This window comes from Chionomys nivalis, chromosome 3 (genome assembly GCF_950005125.1).
Source record: "Chionomys nivalis chromosome 3, mChiNiv1.1, whole genome shotgun sequence".
Lineage (NCBI taxonomy): Eukaryota > Metazoa > Chordata > Mammalia > Rodentia > Cricetidae > Chionomys > Chionomys nivalis.
In genome coordinates, this window is record NC_080088.1 from 76,179,479 (window position 1) to 76,203,747 (window position 24,269).

A 24,269-nucleotide genomic window follows, 5' to 3' on the forward strand; every position below is an offset into this window, starting at 1 on the left:
CCAGTGCTCATAACTGCTGAGTCATGTCTCCAGTCCCCCCTTTCTCATTAACACATTGATTTAAAAAATTATTTGATGTGTTTGAGTGTTTGTTTGCATGTATGTAAGTGCATTGAGTATGTACCTGGTGCCCTCAAAAGCCAGAAGGGAGGGTACTAGATCCCCTGGAATTAGAATTACAGATAGTTGTTAAGCGCTATGTGGGTGCTAGAAACTGAACCCGGGTCTTTGGTAAGTACAGGAGCTCTAAACAACTGAGCCATTTCTCCAGCCTGTGAGTTTCTTGTTTGTTTGTTTTCAGTACTGTTGTTTTGGTTTTTTGAAACAGAGTTTCTCTGTGTAGCCCTGCTTGTTCTGGAATTCTGTAGACCAGGCTGGCTTTGAATTCCACTGCTGCCACTACCACCTGAGTCTTTTTTTTTTTTTTTAAACAAAAAAACAAAAACAAAACAAACGAACAAAAAACAACTGGATCCTGACAAGTAGTTCAGGTCTATCAATCAGGATCTTCCCATGGTTGAGTGGGTTTCATCACACCTCTTGAGAAATGTGTGTCTGTGATTCCAGCTCCTGCTTGCAATTCCAGCACTTCAAGGCTAGCCCGAGCTACACAGCTAGGTCTCACCTTTAAGAAAAGATGATGACTAGGGGAGTAAACTCCTTTTTAGGTGTTCATAGATGAGCAACTGGAGTCCCGGTGCTAGAGAGCCAGAGGGGTTGAGCTTTCTGTCTCCCAGTGAGAGGCTCACTTCAACTATCAACTAGTTTCTCTTTTCTCCCTTTAAATCAGTTGACTTTTGCAGATATCTCTCGTAGAAACATGTTTCTCTGCTTTAAGGATGATTTATTTATGATTTGTTTTCAAAACACTCACTTTGACAGGATGACCAAGAACTTCTGAACCTACTGCCTTCACCTCATGAGTATAGGAGTGACATGCTGGGAATTGAACCCAGGGCCTTGAGTGTGCTAGCAAGCGTGCGACCCAGAAATCAATCTGCATCCCTAAATCTCTCTCTCTCTTTCTTTTTGAGACAGAGTTTTAACTGTGTAGCCTAGATTGGTTTTGAATTTAAAATACTCCAGCTTCAGTCTACTGAATGCTGGACTTAAAGGTTTCTACCACCATGCGTGAACTTCTGTTCTGCTTTAAAAAATTTTACTTTTACTCTTATTTTATGTGTATGAGTGCTTTGTTTGTATGTGCACTCAGTGCCTGTGGAAACCTGAAGAGTGTATCAGGTCACCCAAACTGGGCTTCCTGTGATTGTAAACTTCTGTGTGGGTACTGGGAACCTAAGGTGGATGTCCTCACTTTACTTTCAGGACTGTGGGTGTCAGAATGGAGTCACACTCTTGGCACATGGCCTTTAGCACATTGTTCTGAGTAGTTTTTTTTTTTTTTTCTTTTTTCTTTTTCCTTTTTTTCAAGACAGGGTTTCTGTGTGTATCTTTGGCTGTCCTGGAACTCAACCTGTTGACCAGGCTGGCCTCGAGCTCGCAGAGACCCACCTGGGATTAAAGGCATGTGTGCGTGTATTACCATGCCCAGCCTCTGAGTAGTTCATATATTTAGCAGTGTCAGGAAGTGTTACTTGCTTGATACTTGGTTGGACCTGGTTTTCACAGCATCTACCTTTTAAAAAGCAATCTTTTTGCATTTGAATCCATATTCAAATTTGAGCCCCTCTCAGGTATAGAGGCAATAGGACTAGACGGGATGGTTTTAGGAGAAAGCCTGTGAAGGAAGGAAGGGTTGGATTTGGTGTGTGTGTACTTGTACATGTGTGAGTGTGGTTGCATATGTGAGCTTGCAGAGGAAAGACGGGAGGCACAAGTCGGGTATTCACCCTGCAGAGAAAGCCTTGATTCTGAGAAGAGGGGTGCAAGATAATTTGAGTTGTGGGTGAAATGTTCCAGCAGCAGTGGTGCTGAGAGTACCCCTGACAGCAGTCTTCTGAAAGGCGCATGGGATGAGCCTGTGTACAACTAGACTGTCTTTGTTTAAAATGGGATGAAAAATTCAGGCACTACCTGAGTCATGACCCTTAGAACTCACATAAAGGAGAGAGGAAGAATCAGATCTACAAAGTTACTCTCTAACCTCCTCACCCGCATTTGTCTGTCTCTCCCCCACTCCCCTTTCATGTCACACAGTAAAATGTTATTTTTAGTTTTTGAAAAAGAAAAAGACTGTTATGACAAAAGAGCATGAGAGATCATTTAAGGTGGTTCTGTTTGGTAAGCCAAAATAATAATAATAATAATAATAATAATAATAATAATAATAATAATAATAATACGTAGTCTAGAGAACAGAAGGGAAGAAAGTAAAAGCCAAGGTTTAGTCGCCTCTCAGAGACTACTCCATAAAGTATCTCAGAGGCTCACCTCTGCCTTAATTAGTCTGTGCTTATTTTTCCAGAGAGGACTGTGGGATGAGGGAGTTCAGACTTCAAGTCCTTGGCCTCATAAAAGTGGCTCCATGGCAGCCTTATCCGTGCCTCTCCTCAGCCCTGCCTCTCTCTCCTCAGCCCTGCCTCTCTCTCCTCAGCCCTGCCTCTCTCTCCTCAGCCATTATTGTGCCATTATTGACATAGGTATACATTTCCCCTAGACCTATATGCTTCTAATATGACTGAATATTTGCTATGCTGGTAGGCACACACACATATGACTGAATGTCTGTTATGCTGGTAGGCACACACACAGACTTTCCTAAGTCCAGTTCTGAGTTGTAGATTTTTTTCCTGCCTGAGACTGTTCTTTCTGCCTAATCTGGTTCTGGCTAGCCTTTATGTGCCCACAGCTTCCATTCACAAGAGGCATAGACTTTATGCATAGCTCTCCACCTGCTTAAGATAAACATGATTTAACACTCTTTTGGGGATAAGTTCTTCCATGGACTTTTGAACATTTCCAGAAGTAGAGATAGTAGGAAAAAATTTCTTGTTCCTTTGAGAGGCAGCCACACCTGACCAGTGTTCTGTCACCTGCACTTTCTATTCCTTCTGCTTATTTTAACTCACACCCAGGATGCCATGGGATTTTAGCTGTGAGTTCTCATCTCTAAAGATAGGGCTCCTTGCTCCAGTGCCACAAAGAAAGTAGGAGCCAAGTGGCAGAATGTTGTGTGATTGCTTAGTGGCAGTGGAGAAGTTCTAGGCCCCAGGCTGGCATCAGGTTAGAGGTCAAAGGGTCTTTCCAGCTCTTGGTTCTTGTTTGTGTGTATGTTTGAGTCAGAGTCTCCTTATGACACTCTGGATGTTCTGAAATTCACTGTGTGGACCATGAACTCCCTGAGTGCTGGGACTGAAGGTGTGCGCCACCACTCCTGCTACCTTAGTTCTTTTGAGGTTAAACCAACAGGTTGGAAATGCCAGAAGCTCATATCATTTGAACCAGCTCAGAGTTTAAAGGGCAACAGTCTGGCTGTTCTGCAGGCTAGCCCTCATTGATTTTAAAGGGCAACAGTCTGGCTGTTCTACAGGCTAGCCCTCATTGATTTTTCTCGCTGGCCTTCCTGAAAGGGAGCAGGAGGAGGAGAGGTTGGCTGAGCAACTGAGAGAAGTGTGAAGAAAAAGTGTGCAAGTCTCTGCTCTCTTCGAGTCCAAAATACCCATTTCTATGTGAAGGCAAATAGTTCAGTTCTGAAATATACTAGTTTAGTCTTGTGAACCTGGGGCTAGAGAGATGCCTGAATGGTGGGAAGTGCTTCCTGCTCAATTATGAGAATGGAAGTTTCGATCCCAGCACCCATGTATTGTAGAAACACACCTGTGACTCGAGCTCTGATGAATTCAACACTTTCTGGTCTCTTGTGTGCACCTACACACACCAATGAATGAATGAATCTAAAGTCAGGGAACTTGCAAATGTTTGCTGATAAAGGAAGAAGTGCTATCGTTTGGTAGATGTGCCTCAGTTGCTTGTGAGGTCTAAGAGCCCAGGTGTTTGCTGTGGTGACCATACAACTGATGTCTCAGCATTTCCTCCCTCGAAGGCGAGATCACCTGGATATGGGGGCAGTGAATTGCTGCAGTGCTTTAGAGGGTGAGCAGTGATGGGGCTGATACCACCAGAAAGATCCCAGGGAAGCAGAAAACCCGATGAGAGCCAGGCCTGTGTAGGGAGGACAGGGCCTTTTCTGGGTAGCGAAGCACTGGAGCTGCAGCGAGGAGGCGCCGCTCAGGTTGTGGGCACGTTGGCCTTGCCTATCTCAAAGTCCCTACCAGCTTCTATTCTCTGACCTGAAGAATGCATGGTTTGTTGCTAAAAGAAGCTTCATGTCTTGTAGCTGAAACAGTAGGGTTAGAAACATGAATAAGCTGGGAATTGCCCAGCACGCATAATCCGGACTCCATCCTGAACACCACAGAAAGAAAATGATCAGATTTTCCTCTACAGTGACTGATGTTCACTGTGTACTTCTCTTTTCTTAAGAACAGAAAGGAATTTTAATTTATACTCTGGGCAAGCAAATTTCCAAATTATTGAACTAGTTTTAACCTTAAGAAGTCTTTTCTTTTAAGATGTTAGCCGGGTGGTGGTGGTGTGCGCCTTTAATGCCAGCCCTCAGGAGGCAGAGACGAGTTCAAGGCCCGCCTGGTCTACAGAGCGAGTTCCAGGAGCGGCACCAAAGCTACACAGAGAAACCCAGTCTCAAAAACCAAAACCAACCAACCAACCAAAAAAAAAACCCCAAAAAGATTTGATTTATTTTAAATTATGTTTCAGGAGGTTGTGCATGCAGTACCTGAGGAGGCCAGAAGAGAGTGTCCTATCTGTAGGAGCTATAGTTGCAGGTGTTTGTAAGTCACTCAACATAGCTTCCATGTGCTAGGAATTGAACTCTGGTCTTCTGGAAGAGCAGAGCAGAGTCTTAACCTCTGAACTATCTCCCTAGCCCCAAACATTTTCTGTGTCTGTGATACATTATGAGCATTTTCTCTTTTTAAATATCATTATTTATTGTATGATTGCATATCATATATACACACACACACGTGTATATTTTATGTATATGAGTGTTTTGCCTGTGTGTATGAATTGCACCGTATACACTTGTGGTGCTTATGGAGGTCAAAAGAGGGCATCAGATCCCCGAAACTGGAGTTACTTATGGTTGTGAATCTCTGGGTGGGTGCTGGGAAAAGAACATGGGTCTTCTATAAGAGCAGCAAGTGCTCTTACAACAGAACCATCTCTCTAGTCCTTCTCTACCCCCTACACCCTTCTGAGACAAATTCTCACTATCGTAGCATTGACAGACCTGGAACTCAGACCTGTCAGCCTTTTACTTCCTGAATGCTGTATTTACAGTGTGTAACTACCACACCCAACCTAGCCTAGTTCCCCTGTCCCTGCTCTTGGAGACAAGGTCTCATTCTGCAACCCAGGTTTCAGGCTTGCTTTAATTTTCCTGCCTTAGCTGTCCAAGTGCCTTATGTGACAGGTGTGAGCCATCATAGCTCACTAATTCACGATTATTGTTTAACGACAGTATCTCAGTTTCTAGTCCAGGAGAACTCTGCCGGCCTCAGCCTCTACTCAGAAGACTGAGATCAGAAAAAGGGATGAGCCACCACATCCAGCTTTCATTATCTGATTTTCACCCACAAATAACTTTCTATTTGTCTTGTGTTTGTTTTGTTTTCCAGGACAGGATTTTTCTGTATAACCCTGGCTGTGCCGGAACTTGCTCTGTAGACCAGGTTGGCCCTGAACTCAGAGATCCAACCTGTCTCCACCTCTCAAGTGCTGGGATTAAAGTTGGTGCTCCCACCACCCATCTATAGGGCCATTCTTATTCAAACCACCACAGCAGGCAATTTAATTGTTTTCTTTTTGGAACTTGCTCTGTAGACCAGGTTGGCCTCGAACTCACAGAGATCTGCCTGTCTCTGCCTCCTGAGTTCTGGGATTAAAGGCATGCGCCGCCACCACTCAGGATGCAGAAGCAGGCAGATGTCTATAAATTTGAGACTAGCCTGGTTTACATAGTGAATTGCAGAACATCCAAGGCTACAAAGTGAGTCTCTCTCTCTCTCTCTCTCTCTCTCTCTCTCTCTCAAAAAGAAAAGTAAGTAAATAAATGTATTAGGCTGGGCATGGGGTGTACACCTTTAATCCCAGTGCTTGGGAGGTGGGGGCAGGAAGATCTCTAGAGGAGTTTGAGCCCAGTCTAGTCAACATAGTAGATACAGTTCCAGCCTAGCTAACGCTATATAGTGAGACATTGTCTCTATTATTCTTTAGTGTGTGTGTGTGTGTGTGTGTGTGTTTGTATACTCGCATGGATGTAGGTGTAGAGCCTGCAGGTCAACACCAGGCATGTTCCTCTGTCAGGGTCTCTCACAGCCTGGAGACCAGCAAAGCTCCAGGATCTGCCTCTCTGTGTATTCGGAGCACTGTGGTTATAAATGAGTGCTGTTGTACCTGGCTTCTGTGTGGGGCTGGGCTCTGCACTCAGATCTTCATGCTTGTGCAGCAAGCGCTTTGCCTACTGAGACATCTCCCCAGCCCCTTAAACTTAGAATGCATATGAATTGCAAACGTCATTGGCCCTCTGTTCATACACTGTTCTCAAAGGTAGCAACAAACTTTGACTCTTGTCCTCTGGCATGTGCCTCTGTTCATACTGTCTTGTACATGCTGCTTCCTTAGGAGTCAGTTACACCAATGATCTGCAGATGTGCTTTGTAACCCTACACTGTATTACCTCTGCTTCTGCTCCCAGCCTTTAACTGAGGATTCAGTAAGGAATGTTCACATTTTATGCCTACACAGATAATGTACTGTGCATAGAGGCATACTGCTGTTAATAGTTGTTTTTGCCTTTGGGCAGGTGGGGGTGGTGCTTTTCTATACTTGTTGGTAATTCTTCCCAAGTCTTCTTACTTGTGTCTCAGCACAGTTAACCTTAAGCTACTTGCTGCTGGGTTCTGTCAGCTTTTTCTTGGGACCTACCTTCTATAGCCTGCAGGTGTGGCGTTAGGGACTTTTCCAAAGAATAAGTCCCTAGTGGTCTTTCATTGTGAAGAGGGAGGTGGGAGCAGTGGGCAGGGCCTCCTGAAATCATGGAACAAAGGACACCTTTCCTTTTCTCCATGACAGATGATGGTAAAAGGGTGGCAGATATCTTCTTTAATGTTTATCTCTGGTGACAAGCCTACTAAAACCTTTGTCATCCTGATACTATATAACCCTTCCTCAATTGTCTCTGGTACTCTATTAAACATTCAGGGTAAAGGGTCTCACATGCAAACTGTGTGCTTCTATTCCAGGTGGCTGAACAGACTGTATACACAGGCAGTAATTTTCCAGGAGTCCACTTAGATAAAACAGTGTGGACAGAAATTCCTAGCACTTGGCAAGGCAGACAGGAAGATCAGAACTTCAAGGTCATCTTCAGCTATGTAGTGAGTTCCAAGCCAACCTGGGCTACATGAACCCTACCTGTCTCAAAATGAAAATAACCAAAAACAATAACAAAATAAAACAAAAACAAAAACAAAGCAAACAATAAAACCCAAGACCAGGTAATCCCAGCACTCAAGGGGAGAGGAAGGAGGATCTCTGAGTTCAAGACCAGCTTCATGATAGTCAGAGAGAGAGAGACAGAGACAGAGAGACCGAGACCCTGTCTCAGAAAACCACCACCAACAAAAACACATATAAAAAATGAACCTTAAAGGGAGGGGCTCCTGTCTTTTGAGCTCAAGATGGTGAGTTCTGACACCCAAAGGGGAAAGAAATCTTTCTATGCTAGACATCTGCAGGAGACCAGAAAAGTGGGTACCCTTTCCCTTCAGTGTGAACCAAAGAAGGAGCCGGCATTGCCTAGGGTGGAGGTCAGTAATGAAGAGAGTGGGTCAAAGAGTACTAACAGAGCTGAGCGGGTCCTTAGGTGATAGATAGATAGCCTGGGCCCGAAGAACAGGGCTTGGAAAAGGGTCGGGAGGAGTCAGGGAAGAAAAGTAGGAGTGACTGGTCTGTGCTTGTTAGACAACTATGGGAGGGCTTTTGTACTGGCTGGTAGAGCTCCTCTGTTAAAGATACCCAAGGTAAGTCATCCAAATAAGGCGGCTTTGTCCGAAGGAACTGTGGGGGCTCACTGACACCTCACCTGGGAAGACGGTGATGTTACTGTGTGTTGGACTGTCTTTACTAGACGGAGCCATCTCTGCACAGTTAGGGTCTCTGCCCTTTCTTTTTCTTTTTCTTTTTTTTGGACAGAGTCTCACTGTGTAACTCTGGCTGTCGGGGAACTATATAGACCTGATTGGCTTCAGATCCATCTGTCACTGCCTCCCAAGTGCTGGGTTTAAAGCAGTGGTTCTCAACCTTTCTAATGCTGCAACCCTTTAACACAGTTCCTCATGTTGTGGTGACTCCCAACCACAAAAGTATTTTCGTTGCTACTTCATAACTGGTTCTGTTATTGTTAGGAATCATAATGTAAATCTATGACATACAGGATGGTCTTAGATGACCCATGTGAAAAGGGTCATTCGACCCCTGAAGGGATCATGACCCACAGGTTGAGAACCACTGGATTAAAGGCTTGTGCTATGATGCCTAGTCCCAGCAGGGTTTCTTAATGTTTCACTCATTGCTGCTTAGGCAGTGCCAGGCAGTACCTTTCAGATATACCATGCTTCAAGGGCAGTGTGGAAGTCAGGGTACCTTCCAGTCTCTCTTGTGAAGGGGGAGATCTAGGCCTGTAATGATTAATCAGTCCCCAGGATGCTCCATTCTAAACCGGACACCCAGGCAACTATGGCTAGAATGGCAACGAGAAGGGCACTAGTGCCTGGCTCCAAAGGAGACAGGATGCTCTATGTGTCAAAGTGCTTGGAACGCATTCTGTGGGTGGGGTGGGGAGATGGCAAAGCCTCATTCAGGGTGATCAGAAGGAGCTGGATAGCAGCCAGATTTATTCCAGGGTGGCCTAGACCTGATCACATCCTCTGACAATGTCTGTGGTCTTACTGTAAGGGAGGACCTGAACTTTTCCTTAGGAAGAGTCTGAATCAGGCCACACCCAAGACTTAAAGGAGTAAGGTGTGTCAGGGACAAAGTGCAGCACAGAGGAAGGCTGAGTGCTTGGCTGCTTTCCACTCTACTTGACTAAAAATAAGCAAAAACATTTCAAAATATGGTTGCGTCTGGCTTTACTAAATATGAAGCGACTGCAGGCACCGTGAATGGGATGTGAGATTGGCAGAGCATGGTATTGTTCTGCACAGCTTACAGCAGATCTGACTTCTTCCAGTTGAGGTTGTATCCTGTCTATGTGGTGTCGTTGTGTGTGTTGTCGTGTGTGTTGCTGTGGTGTGTGTCATGCACCCCCCCCCCAAAGTATATTCAAATTAGTCAGAATAGAATTATCTTTCATTATCTCTAGTGGGTTGATGCTCCTTGAACTCGGGGTCTCTAACAGTTGATTCCACACCCGTCTGCATGTGTGACATTACTCTGCTGGGAGACGAGAGCTCACCCTCAGCAGTGTCCCCCTGGCCTCTGGTGATGCAGAAGAAACTGATGATGTGGAGCACCGCCTCCAATATTCCTGGAAGCTAAGTACCCTGATCTGACCAGGCTTGTTAGGAACTGTAGGAAAGAAAAAAACGCTGCCTTAACTGAAGTTAGGGCTGCTGGAAAGTTTCTGGTAGTGTTTGTTCACCAAGATTGATCTGATTAGGTTCTATTCCAAAACAAAAGGAGACAACCCTGATTTACAACAGGCCTTTAGCCCATCCCTACATCAAAGGAACGGGCCTTTAAAGGGCAGCCCAAGGGGGAGCAGAGGGTCTCAACCACTTTTAAGTCCTGATCTGCCTTTAAGTTCCCTGTACTCTTTTCAGGAGAGGCATACTTTTTCCAGGTTTCCTGATGGAATTCCGACCCTTGGTAAACACTATGAAAAGAAAAACACTGATGTACTTAAGAAAGAATGCTGGCAGTGTCTTTTGCAGTGAAACTCCCCCATCTGCCCAAGTGGCCAGACTTATAGTTTCCTCTCTGTTTAAATTGTTCAAAGTGTAACCTGGGACCTGAGGGAGATTTAAGGATGACAGCATATGTGGAATGTGTAAGCCAAGGCCTATATAAGCAGCAGGTAAAGTTTTCTGTTCGCTTTTGTGCGGTAGCCACAACCAGTCATGTGCCATTACTAAAGAACCTTTTCTTTTTCCTCTCCTAGCCTTCGAGTCCTCAGTAGTTTCTCACTTGGAAGGCATGTTCATCCCATGTCACTGGTACGCTGTGCCTGCCACTCACCAAGCACATCTCTTTGTCAAAGCTGTCACAGTCGGCCATGCCTGGATCTGTCTGTCCTCTGCAGGAAGCTAAGGCTGTGCTTGTCGACTAGTTCTGTGAAAGTAACTGGTAGCTGCTTGGGAGAGCTCTCTTAGGAGTTTGGCTTGGCCTAAGGTGACAGCTGCTTCTGACACAGAGCCCATGTTTGACTTGCCCCCTCAGATTCCTATGCCTGCTCCCCTCATCCTGTCTGCTCATCCACAAGTTTGTGACTTGCTGCCCTCGCTTAGGACCTGGTGTTGGGAGAGTGTTCTGCACCTCTAAATTTTTACTAAGTTTCTGTGGCTCTTTACCTCTCAGTCCTTTTTCTATCCTTGCCAGAAGGCAGAAAGGGGAATAGATAGGACTCTAGGGACACGGGTGAGGCATGAGATTCTCCAGAGAAAAACTAGTTCCACCATTAGGGTCAAAAGCAAGCTTTTATTAAAGTATTAAGTACCAACCCAGGTGAAAATTGTTCAGGAATACTTCCTGGAACTTCCAGCTCAGTGGCCCCAAGACTTGTGTTGTTGGGGCTTCTGTGGCTGAAACCTATAGGCCGCCATACCTTCCCATGAAGCTCTGTTATTATTTTTCAAGAACTACAACTCCGAGAATCCCAGGAGGTTAACCTGTTCTTGGGCAGGGTGAGCCTATAGGTTATTTAGGTTCTATGCATGCTTCTGAACACAGGTCTGCTTCATCTCAGTGATTTTATCACCTATCAGGTGATGTTTTCCTTTCCAATGTGGAAGCCTTGCAGCCTCAGAGTGGCGCTATTCCTGCATGTGTCTGTCCCTACACGTCCTGTGGACTGGTTCTTGGTACCATTCTACTTCGTTACTCCCATGCCTCTTGTGGCTCCAGGGACCTTTCTCTTCACACAGCTGTTCTACACCCGGATGCCTTGCAAGCAGGCACCTGCTGCTGCCATCTTGTCAGAGTCAGACCTTCAGAAGTAGATAGGGGAGGCCAGAACTTCAGATACTCCTGCTAATGAAGGATGTAGCAATGTAATGTTTTACATTTAATTGAATTTATTAATTATTGGGGATAGAGAGGGTATGCGTGTGCTATGACATGCATGTGAGGGGTCAGAGGACAAGTTTATGGTGCCAGTTCTTTCTTTCCACCTTTTATAGGTTCTGGGGATCAAACTCAGGCTATCAGGTTTGTGCAGCAATTGCTTTACCTGCTGAGCATCTCACTCGTCCCGTGATATGTTTGGTATGTCTCATCATTGATACTCCTGCCTGTGTTCTCTCCATGATTTCAAAGGTACGATGCTGTAGTTCACACACTTGTTCTTCAGTAAGTAGACTCAGTTGGTTTGTGTTTTGGAGGTCAGAATGCTTTTGAGTACCAACTGGGCTGAGTTAAAGCTCAGAGCCCCCAATTTACTGATTTGTTTACCCACAAGTCCAGTGCTGCAAAGAAAAGACAGGCTGCGAGAAGAGCAGAGTAACCAGGCTCCAGGCCTCAGGGCCACAAGTTAATAGGCTTCTTTCTAACAGATACATACCTGCTCTTTCTTTTTAAAAGATAATGTATTTTCTTTTATGTGTGTGAATGTTTTGCTTGGATGAGTGTATGCATATGCACGCAGTGCCCTCAGAGGTCAGAGAAGGTATATTTCTGGGAACTGGAGTTACAGGTGATTGTGAGGCACATGTGGGTGCTGAGAATCACACTCAGGGCCTCTGAAAGAGCAGCCAGTGCTCTTAACCACTGAGCCACCTCTCCAGCCCCTACTTGTTCTTTCTATGTGTGTTCAGGTAGAGGGTGGCCGTGTGCACTCTCAGAGCTCTGTTTGGTCCACAGTGTGAAGTAGGATAGTCCTTTTATATCTGTGTATGAAATTATTCTAGATGTTTTGTTGCTGTTTTATATTGGTGTGAACTGTCTTCTGTTGTTCTTAGTCGTTAGCAGTTGGAGCTGTTCTCTTTGGCTCTAGCAGGCAAACATGGATTGCTGCACACAGACTCTTGCCTTTGGGGGAATGGACAGTGACTGTGGACTCTTCATTTTGCAGGGGAGGAATCTGGAACTGCAGTCCCACTCTACTCAAATGTCACTCAGGCCTAGAAATAGGGGCTGATTGGCCACCCGGTAACCGAATTAACAGTGGTCTCAGTGCTGATTGTGAGCAGTCTCTGGAACAGTCCCTTTGTCCTTCATGCTCAGGGACTTCTCTTCTTTAGGTATCACCTTCCTGCTCCCTCTTCTCCTGGCCCTGCCCTTACTCTTGTTAACTCTGGCCACTGCTCTGCCAAGTGCCTCTCCCTTCATTCCTCTCAGGATTCAGCCAGGTTGGCTTCCCCGGGACAGCAGCTGTCTAGCAGGGAGACCTGCTAGTGTATGTAAACATCTCTTCTTTTGTATTTCAGTGAGGATGCCATGAGGAAAGCTGGTGTGGCCCACAGTAAATCTAGCAAGGATATGGAGAGTCATGTGTTCCTGAAGGCCAAGACCCGGGTAAGACCCTGCTGGCCAAAGTCCCCAGCAGAGCAGTTCCAGGAGGGGAGTGTTGCTGACACTGAGACCCCTCTGTGCAGATCCTGTAGAGGGCAGTGCTTGCTTGCTGATCTCGGATACATCTGACGCTCCAGAACCTTCCATGTTCATGGAATAGGCAAGACTCCTGGATGGGCACTGAGGCTACAGGCCCTGCCTCTGACCCTGGACTCATTACTGATCCTGTCATATGTATGTAGTGGGCTCTGTGGTGCCTACAGAGAGTTCCTTGGATCCCACTGCTCCTATGGAAGGAGAGGCTGGCTTTGTGTTCCCAGAGCCTACACATCCCTGATGCGCAAGGATCCATTTCGTCCATTTCTCTTTGGTTCCTCTGTTCAGAGGGGTGGACATGTTTGGCAAAGTTGAGATTAAAACTTCCCAGGTGGAACTGGAAGAATTTCCAGGCTGGTGCAGCACTGTGGTCTTAAGGTGACCTTTTCCTAGTGTGTTAGTTCCCAGGAGTGGAGATTAGAAGTGAAACAAGAATGATGGCTCAGCCATTATGAGACCATCCTGTTCTTGAAGAGGACTCAAGTTCAGTTTCTAGTACCCATGTTGGATGGTTTACAGCACCTAGAAGTCCTCCACAGGCACCTGCACTCCCATTCCCACCCCACCCCCACACAGTTTTAATTTAAAGCATGGTATGGTGGTGCATGGCTTTAATCTTAGCACTTAGGAGGCAGAGGCAGGTGGATTTGAGGCCAGCCTGGTCTACATATCAAGTTAGGCTAGCCAGGGCTACAAGTGAGACTGTCTTCAAATAAATAAAGTAACTAATCCATTTTTTTTTTTTTTTTTTTTTTTTTGGTTTTTCGAGACAGGGTTTCTCTGTGGTTTTGGAGCCTGCCCTGGAACTAGCTCTTGTAGACCAGGCTGGCCTCGAACTCACAGAGATCCGCCTGCCTCTGCCTCCCGAGTGCTGGGATTAAAGGCGTGCGCCACCACTGCCCGGCACTAATCCATTTTTTTAAAAACAAAATCATGCAAATTGATGGAAATGAAGTGAAATTGAAGCAGAGATGGAAGTGTGTTCTTGTTCACGTGTGTGTGGAAGGAAGAACAGGTTTCAAGCTTATGGATTGCTCTGTGGGTGCATGATAGACATTTTGTTTTTCTTTTAAAAACGTTATTGAGATTGCACCGAGGAACTGTGAAATTCACCCATTTGAGGTATATAATTCAGCCTGAGTCATGTGAAGTTATTGCAATGTAATGTTAGAATATTTTACAGAAGCTTGGTACCCATTAGCAGTCATGTCCCACTTCCCCTCGGCATAACAGTCACTCACCTACATATTACTGTGGGTTTTCCATTTGAGCTTACTTTAGAAACATGATCACAATGATTTTTGCAAGTTCAAGACAAAATTCCATGGTGTAGACTAGGCTGGTCTCAAGAGAGATGTCCTGCTTCTGTCTTCTGAGTGCTGGAATTAAAGGCATGTGCCAGCATGACTGTCCCCGATTTCTTTCTCTGTTGAATTAATTATATTCCATCATTTTCTGTATATTATTGTATCAGTTAGTCTTCATTTGGGTTCTCATTTTTTGGGGGCTATCCTGAATAATAGCATTATTTTACATACTCACATACTAGTTTTTATGTAGATTTATTTCATCTCTCTTGGGGAAATGAAAACTCCCTACACACTTGGGGTTTGAGTTTCTGACTCATAGGCACTGTTCAGCTTTTCCACAGTAGCTGCACCGTGTGGCACCACCGTGTGAAGTCCCGCAACAGCTTAAGGCTCTGTCACTCCCCACAGTTGTTGTCTCTGTTACTACGGCCGTTGGTGACCAGTACTGTGATTCTGATTGGTGTTTGTCTAGTCAGTAATGACATTACACATCTGGTTAGTGCTTTTGAGCCACGTGTAAACATTCTGTGGTAAGATGTCTGTTTTTATCTTTTGATGTTTTTAAATACCGCTTTATATATTTGGATACATAGATCATCTAATTTACAACTCTCTGGGAGATGAGATATTTTATTGTTTAGATCTATTTTCTGTATTGTTTTGTTCTGTTCTGCCATGTACTGCTATTGTTAGAGATTCAGGCAAAGCTCCCCCATCACTGAGCTATATTGAGACATGGTCTTTCTATGTATTCCTTGCTGTCCTGGAACTTGCTATATAGACCAGGCTGGTTTTGAACTCATCCATTACAGGCAAAAGAATTTTGGTAGCCGGGCGGTGGTGGTGCACACCTTTAATCCCAGGCAGAGGCAGGTGGATCTCTGTGAGTTCGAGGCCAGCCTGGTTTACAAGAGCTAGTACCAGGACAGACTCCAAAGCTACAGAAAAACCCTGTCTTGGAACCCGCCCCCTCCAAAAAAAAGAATTTCGGTAAAGACTTAATCGAAGCCAGGCATGGTGACACACATCTTTAATCCCAATATTTAGAAGGAGGCAGAAGCAGGTGGATCTCTGTGAGTTCAAGGCCAGACTGCTCTACAGAGTGAGTTCCAGGACAGCCAGAGCTACACAGTAGCCATACTCTATCTCAAAAACAAACAAACCCCAAAAACTCAAAAAACAAAAACAAAAGATTTAATTGAATCAACTATTTCTATTTCTAAAATGTAAATTTTTTTGTTCAACTTTGCAGCTTTGTTTATTATCTTAGTTCATGACAAGCCAGTCTAAAACTTAGTGGCTTAAAGGATATAATAACCCTTTAGTTCTCCTTGGTCTGTGGTTCTGGAGTTGGAGGTGGTTGGAATTGTCTAGCCAGTCTATCTTCTGCCTTTTCTTGGGGCTGCTTTTTAGGGGGTGGCTGGGCTGGGCTGGAAGATCCATTAACAGCTTCACTCATGATTGTGTGTTGCTTTTACTATGTGACCTTCACATGGTGTCACTAGTGGCATAGCTGAGACTTTGTTATGTCACTGTGTTTTTGTTCGTGGAGGGAAGAGCTGGAACTTCTAGTTCTCACGTACTAGAACATCCTTTGTATATAGGAAGTTTAAGGCCAGCGCGGCAGGTTCAGGATGGGGAAGTTGCCTCTGCCTTTTGGTGTGATCAGTGGCAGGGAGACCAGTGGCTGTTGCATTTCCACCCCAGAGTCTAGCCATCCTAAGAGAGCTTTCTAGTCACTGATGAATAAACCCTCGATCCCAGAGGAGGTGCCCAGAGGTTCATCAGCTCCTCATTAGTCTTTGAGTTACTGCCTGTTGATTTTCACGAGAGGTGCCTTAGTAGTCTCTTGAAGCTGTCTCTGATCCCTGACTCCAGCAGTAGACCTGGCTAACTGGAGAACTGCCGTGAGAGCAGCGCTGACTGATCTCTCAGGATTCTGTGGACTTTTTTTTATTTTTGAGACAGGGTCTCACCATGAAGCTTCTGACTGTCCTGGAACTCAGAGACCAGCTCGCCTGTGTCTCCCACATGTTGGGATTAAAGGTGTGCACCACCACACACAGAGATGTCTGTATTTTTTAATGACTTGACCTCTTTTTACCTATTGTTCCCCATGGAGGAAGGTCTGTGTCTATTATTGGAGTGAGAACCTTCCTACCCAAGGCACCTTGGCAGCCCAGGTTCCCTTGTACTCCCGGAGCATTGAAGAGAATGGGTAGGGGGAGGAATTGGAAAGTCAAGAGTCATGGATCATGGAGGAAGGGAATGATCTTTCCTTGAAATCCTGGTACAGGAGACAGCACCCTCTGCGGGTTTCTGTAGGCTCTGTGCTCATGTGCACCACCCTTCACATACATATATTTAAAAATCAAATCAGAGATGGGATAGCTTCTTTGGGGACTTGAATAGGAGGCAAAGGTGGAGGTCATTTTTTTTTTTAACAGATCTTGCCTCAAGTTTATTTGTAAAAACAGCATGTGGTTCTGACCATCTGCAAATAGTGCATAGGTGTGTCACACCAGTTCATCTGTCTTCATGTTGGCAGACAGAAAGAAACCTTTTCTATGGGACTTCACAGGGGCCTTCACCTGTGGGAGCCTGAGCTGGTGCTGAGGCCTCTGCCTTGGTTTGAACCTTGGGCTGTGGTTCACAAAGCCTATGACCCTTAGCCATGTAGCTTCTACTCTGCTTCCCAGACTTGGGTGAGCAGTGACAGCAGGACAGCTGAGTTTGTGGCTGGCCCTGTGGCATCTTGAGCTTCACCAGGGCCCTGACGGCCTCTGCACTTGACTCGTCTGCACTGTGTGCCTGCGTCATCTTCAGGGCTTTCTTCTGTGCTTCTAGACAAAGTTCATGCCCCTCAGGAACTGGGGGCCCACCCTCTTAAGAGATTCCTATCTTTGTGACCAGGGTTTCTTGATGCCATTTTTGTGCCGTTTTGGGGATTGATTGTGTGTGATGTGTGTGGTTCCTGGAATGGCCTGTGGCTCCCAAAGTGGCTGGGACCAGAAGAGAAACTAGGTGAAGGTAATTTTAAAAGGGAGGGTAATTTTAGAATTAATAATTTTGAAGTTTATTCATTAGGTTCTTTATAGTATGTACTGGTAGCTTAAGTTGAAGAGAATAAAAGTGGGCATGGTGGTGCAGACCTCTAATCCCAGAACTTGGAGTAGAAGTAGACCATTTCTTTGAGTTGAAGCCAGCCTGGCGTACTAAGTGCTTTCCAGGCAAGCCCCACTCCAGTGCTACATAAAACGTTTTTTGGTTTTGTTTTGGTTTGGTTTTTGAGACAGTGTTTCTCTCTGTGTAGCTCTCTGGCTGTCCAGGATCTCCCTCTGTAGACCAGGTGCCCTCAAACTCAGAGATCCTCCTGCCTTTGCTTTCTGAGTGCTGTGACTAAAAGTGTGCATTGCCACTGCCTACATTGCCTAGCCAACTTTTTTTTTTTTTTTTTAAGATACCAGCTAAGCTTTCTAAGCCCTCATTCCTTAAAGGGCTAGTTCACCCCCACCCCCAACCCCAGTATCATTCTAGTTTGGTCATTTTATCTATGAGAAAGGTCTTTTATGGGAAATCAATTATTTTTTTTAGTTATCTGCTCTTTTCTGCTTGAGACTATTCATATTTGACACATAATTTCATAGACACAACCAATCCATTTTCATCTAACCCCCAGCCCACAAGTTACACAGAGAAGACAATTTCAGCATCCTAGCCTTCGAAAGAAGAAGTGAGGTGGGAATAAAGCACAAGAGGGAGGCACTTAGGTTAATGTTTGTAGAAGCCTGAGAAGAGACTTATTTATTTACCTATTTTAATTGGGGTGGGGTCTTTGTTCTTCCTGCTGCCAAGGAGCTAAGTCCAAAATGTCTGTTTTTAATTAGGACAGCAGTAATGGTGACAATGTCTTACATGCTCCTGTAGTTTCTTAGGGATTAGTGCAGTCACATACGGATCTCATTTGTTAGTTACGTCTGCAGTTAGGGTTCATAGTGTTGTAGAGCTGACAGCAAACAGTTCCAGATTCCATGTCATACTCATCAAATATGAAAAGCCTGTGCATTTTCCTTGTTCTGTGTCAGGGGCGTTTATTGAGCCGTCTAAGAAGTATATAGTATATACTATAGTCCAGTTGTTCCTTCTGCCCAATATTCCTTGGCTGCTGTGACTAACTCTAAAGAGAATATTTCCTTAAGAAATGACTTCACGTCCTCGTGGAGAGTCACTTCTGTCAACCCCATCCCCAGCTACCTGGCCAGGCCCAGTGTCCTAGCCTTACCTTCTGAGCGCTGGGGTCACAGGCTTGTGTCACTGCACTCCGTCTGTGCAGTGCGTGTGTAGAGGCCCGCACTGTCCTATCAAGTGGGCCACATCCCTAGCCACAGGCAGCAGCTTTATAGCTGCAACTCCAAACGCAAAGCATCAGGGGAAAGCAGGCAGTTCTGCTCATCAAAACACACCTTTGAGACGGCTGGGATGACTCAGCAGCAAAGGCACTTGCTGCCAAGCCTGATGATCCTCTGTTCTTTGTCTGCCACCCACATAGAAGAGAACCAGCTTCTGCATGTTTCCGTTCCTCTACTTGCATGTTCATAGCATGTCTACCACATGCATATATAGTTAATTAAAATACAAACTTATTGTGCACTATAGGACTTACCAAGAGAGTGAAAAACCACCCTTGGCATTACATATATTGCCAGAAAATATAAATAATATTTGATGAAGATTAACTCTTAGTCTATATAAGAATAGGCAAAGAATTTGAATAGGTATTCTGCAAAAGAAAGTATACAATGGCCAATATACACATGAGAAGATTCAACGCTGCTAATGATTAAGACTGGTGAGGTGACTCAGTGGTAAACGCAAGAAAGAATCAACTCATGAAAGTTGCCCTCTGGCCTTCACACTAAGTGTGACACTAAGTGCCCACATACATATCACACACACATGCATAAATAATAGGTGAAATAAATTAAAAAATAAACACAGTGAGATGTGAACATACTGTTGTAACCCTAGCACTCGGGAGACTGAGACAGGAAGATTGATGGTCACAAGTTCAAGCCAGTCAGGCGTAGTGAGATAGTGAGATCCTGCCTCAAAAACAACAGAACAAATCCAAACTGCAGTGAGATACCAGTTCATACATGTTATGATGACCGTGATTTAAAAAACATCCTAACTGGTAGTGACGTTGTACCTGTTCCTGTTACTTGGGACCTGGAGCATGAGGATCACTTGAGCATAGCATAGACGACTCCCATCTAAACATAAAGCAGACAAGACAAGCGATGTTTACAAAATGTAGAGAAATCAGAGCCCTTGCTTTGCTGGGGGGAATGTAAATGGTGCCCTGCTGTAAAGAGCACTATAGTGACTGCTTGAAGAACAAAGGCATGGCACACTCCATGTATATTTTCATAGGTATTATTTAACATAAATGAAAACATCCAGATAAGAACTTGTGCCAGTATGTCCATATTATCATTCATAAAAGCCAGAAGTGGAGGGGGTGGACAGATGGCTCAGTGGTCATGAGCACTGACTGCTCTTCCAGAGGATCCAGGTTCAATTCCCAGCAGCCATGTGTTGGCCTACAACAGTGGTAACTCCAGCTCTAGAGCTTCCAGTGCCCATTTCTGGCCCCTTTGGTCACTGCATGCACATGATGCACAGACACACACGAGGCAAAACTCCCGTACACAGACTAAAGTCATAACTTCTCTCAAAGCCCAAAGTAGAGACAGTTCAGATGCCTGTTAACTGGTGGGTAGATAAACAGAATGTGTCCATATGTAGCAGTACTGTTTGGCCATATAAAGTATGAACTGTTTATGCGACTACAAAGTGAGTCTTAATAATATGGCAGACATTCTGTATACGAAGTTGAACAGTCATAAAGAACTGCATTTTGTATGCATTTTGCTAAGGTATTCATAATTGGAAAACTGATGATGAATTACTGGTGTCCTGTGGCTGGTGTAATAAATGATTGCAGATGTAGAGACTTTGGTCTCTGAGTCCCATGCCTCTCTCTTGGGGCTTTCCTTTCTCTTGAAGGGTAACACGTGTTTGTAGTTGGCTAGTTTTGTTTCTGCCTGCCTTTCTCTCCCCCCGCCCCCCGCCTTTTTGGACAGGGTCTCACTGTCTGGAACTCACTATCCTGCCCTGCCTCATGCTTTGTGTCTATTGTGAACAGAACTATGAAACAGCATGCTTTTGAGATAATGAATAAAGCTCCACTATTTCCTTCTGATGTTTTCAGTTGAGGTGAACTGAGATTAACTTTACAGAGTTGTTTGAAAGCAGACTTCATCTGGAACCATGCATGTTATGTATGAATACCTTGACTTCTCATATCGTTGGCAGATAGTCTCCATAGTGACCAAGTATGGTCATTGTTAAATTTAAGATTCTTTTGCAGCTTTCCTTGTGTCCATATTCTTCCATGAGAACTGATGTAGTTTTGAGGTTTTGTTTCTTTTTTTTTTCCTTCTCTATCAGAAAATGACCACTTTAAAGATCCTTTTTTCCTATAGTATTCTGCCAACAACTTGATACTCATTTGTTTTTGTTGAGTTTTGAGTTTTTCTTTTGATTTCTTTCATTTTCTCGGTTGTGAAAGCTTAACACACTTTCTGAGTGCATACCAGTAGCACGGGATGTTTGTACAGGGCTGTTTCCTGCCTGGTTCCTGATATTTGATACTTTCTGTGATTAGTCTAACCTTTGGCATTTCTTCTGCAGATTTAAGTGACTGTATTCAGACTCCTTGGGTCTTTTACAAAAGGTAGCATGCGGTGCAGAGTAGTGGGTAATATTGGCATTTCCCTTCTCATTTCTTGTGGGAGCCCATTCTAGGCTGCTGCTGTTTCTTCTTTTGGCAGGACTAATGAGTATTTGAAAGCCTGTGAGGCTGACACCCACACTTTCCTGTCATGTGTGTGTGTCATGCATGAGCTCAGGCCTCACACATGCTCTGCTGCCAAGCTATGTCCCCAGCTGCTCCTGAGCCTTCTCATCATTTCTCTGTAAAGTAGCCAGTGATAGTCATCTTTGTATCAGTCGGTGGGAAAGAATATCAAGGGCATTAATACATGTAAAGTCTTTATACCTGGGCCTGGTACTAGTTATGGGGTTGTTGTTTACAGTCTCATAAACTGCCTTGGATGCAACCTGGACACATGAAATTGTGATGATGAGCAGGGCAGAGGGAGAGAGAGAACAGTTATCTGGCCCTCAGCCTCTTTTCTCAGTCATCCTGGATGTTTTAGAGGACTTTGGGGACGAAAGACTGGGAATACGCACACCTGTGGGAAGGTCAGTTCAGCCACCAGTGCCCACCACTGAAGATGAACAGCTAAGGAACAAAAGGCAACCAAGCCTTGGGGTCAAGGGTGCAATGACAGTAGCTGAAGTCTCCTGTGGAAAGTCTCCTTGGCAGTTCCCCATACCCCAACATGTTCCTAGATAACCGGCCTTTGGGAGATACATAGAATATTCTCTGTCCCCATCCCACTGTCCTGGTCTATAGAGCTGAATTGGACCTTGATGACTGTTAATACTGTAAACCAGGAGTGGTGCTGGTCATCTCAACACAAATCTGAACACCTGGCCCCAGGCACTGGATCTTTTGTCCCAGCCTGTGTGTGGAAAGACTTTGGGGACAATACTCCTGTGCTTGGTCTGCTGTGTCTTAGGTCTCAGTAAACATAGGCCATTCCTTCTGGAATCTGCTTCTTCCAGTCATGTCTTTCATGGTAGTAGAAAAAAAAACTTGCCAAACTATTTTAAAGATCATAAGAGAAAACAGTTCAGGTTTTTAAAAGAAAGTCGCATACGGTTCTCTTCCACTGGACCTTGGCCGTCTCATTTCCATTCCTGGTTCTTTGACTTCTTACATCCCTGGTCCCCACTCACCACATGACTATATTTTAGATAACAGACGGTTAACTGTGGGACTTTCAGTCAGATTGTCTTTCAGTCAGAAATTGACAGGGCATTGGAAAAAGCTGTGTTGACAGAACCTTTAATTTCCCTCTTCCAGCTGTGCATTCTTTCCTCTGTCTGACCCCACCCTGTGATGACAGGTTTTCCCCAGCTTCCCCTTCATCTTACTCTATACTGATTCCTTTAGTGGGGAAACAGTACTAAATGGAGCCTGGAAATTCATGAGAGACAACAGCTGTTCAGCCTATGTTTATCTTCTGTCTTTTGTTACCTTGTCAGTTCCAGGATAACTTTGGAAAACAACTCATGCAAACAGCAGATACTAAGGCCTTTGCTCTGTAGATGGAGGCTACGTGTTTGTTTCCCAGCTACTGAGACCCGAATAATCACACAGAAATTATATTAATTACAACACTGCTTGGCCAGCAGCTTAGGAACCTTTCTAGCTAGCTCTTATATCTTAAATCAACCCATTCTATTAATCTGTATATCACCACTGATAAGGGTCCTGCGTCTCCTCCTCTGGCAGCTACATGGCATCTCCCTGACTCCACCTGCTCTCTCTCTCTCTATATATATATATATCTCTTCCAGCCTGGATATATTCTTCTCTGCCATAGGCCAAATCAGCTTCTTTACTAACCACTGCTAGTAAGACATATTCGTAGCACACAGAGGGAATCCCACATCATTGCTCTTGTGAATTGCCATGCTAGCAGAATGGGCATTTTAGTGGAGGAAGAGATGGGTGGTATGGGATTTTAACCCAGGAGTGCCTTAGATACACACAAGACAGTCAGTGGAAGGCAAGCCCCACTGGGTGTTTCAGAAACAGGACAGCATAGAAGAAAGACCTGTGCAGGCAGTAGCCTTCAGCCGTCATATTTGAGAGGGGCTTTGCTCTTTCTCTCATCTGTTCAACTATCAGAAGAGCATCCTCAGTCATCCTGGAAGGGTTTTGGAGAAGAAGGAAGGACCATATCTTTCTTTTGAAATACTCATGCAGATTTATGTATAAATACCTGTCTCACCAGCAGGGGAAAGGTCACCACAGTGTTGTTACAAAAAGCAAAAGTACTAATTTACCGAGAAAGTGCAAACCTTGTGACCTTGGGCCAAGTCCTGGGACACCACACAGACTCACATTGATTGCCCTGTGATAAGAAGGGACTTTCCGAGGGCTTCCTAGCTGAGTGTTCTCTTCATTGGGTGGGAGCTCTCTACGCCCTTCTTACTTTGTACTCTGAGGGGAAGTCGTTGACGGCCTCCCTACGAGAGATGGATTCCAGAGGAAGCCAAGTGGGATGAGTGGCTGTGGCCATCTCAGGCAGTCCAGGAGGTCAAGACTTGTAGGAAGAAGCTCAGCTGGGTGGCTGGGCCACCAAGGGGTGGCAAGGGTGAATCCCATGCCTTTGTTTCTCCATGGGGATTAAAGTACTTCTTGTTTTTACTTTTAGGATGAATACCTTTCCCTTGTGGCCCGGCTCATTATCCATTTCAGAGATATTCGTAAGTAAGAGTTCATATTTTGGGGTAATTGTGGTTCTTTGAGGGGCCTGTTTTGTGGCTGTGTAGTAGGAACTCTCAGGTAGGCCTTAGTACTTGAATTAGAACATTGCATTTTTCTGGGAAACTCCTCATTGCTTCTGGACTCTCCACCCTCCTAGGTCTCAGCCTCAAACATGTGGATTTTGACTTGGAAATGTTGATCTCAAAGTGATGTAAAGTGGGCTGCTGTTCTCACTCCTTTTTATGACTTCTGCATTTGTCTCTGGGTAGTTCTTAAGTGAGCAGTTTACTTTGTAAGGGGATTTTATCCCAGAAAAGTTGATTTTGCTAACCCTAGGGAGGACCAAACTGTGTGTTTCTGAAACTGAAGTTTTTAAAGTCAGTTCCCAAAGTCCTTGTTCCCTCTCCTTGCTGTGCTGAGGGTCCCCTTACCTCAACTCTTGTCCCTTCAGATTTAGAGGGGATTGTTGTGGTGTTAGCCTGGTGGATGGCCGCAGCCTGTGACGGGCACCAGGCTAGTAAACACTGAGTCCCAGCTGACAGTTGTGTAAGCTCTAGACAAGCTTGTCTTGACGGGCCCCTCCCAACCCCGTCGCAGCTTTTAGCGTCAGGTCACTGAGA

The 24,269-nt window shown here is 44.9% G+C and overlaps 1 protein-coding gene across 5 annotated transcripts in view; it reads left to right on the top strand.

Annotated features, from left to right (window-relative positions):
* Med15 (mediator complex subunit 15) overlaps positions 1-24,269 on the top strand; it is a 64,520-nt gene that overhangs the window by 10,962 nt on the left and 29,289 nt on the right. For 4 of the 5 annotated variants that reach the window (XM_057765029.1, XM_057765025.1, XM_057765026.1 and 1 more), the window contains exons 2-3: positions 12,690-12,777; positions 23,597-23,648. In XM_057765029.1, the coding sequence (XP_057621012.1) occupies positions 12,690-12,777; positions 23,597-23,648 (140 nt within the window). The remainder of the gene's footprint in view (positions 1-12,689; positions 12,778-23,596; positions 23,649-24,269) is intronic. The other variant, XM_057765028.1, reaches the window with a different exon arrangement.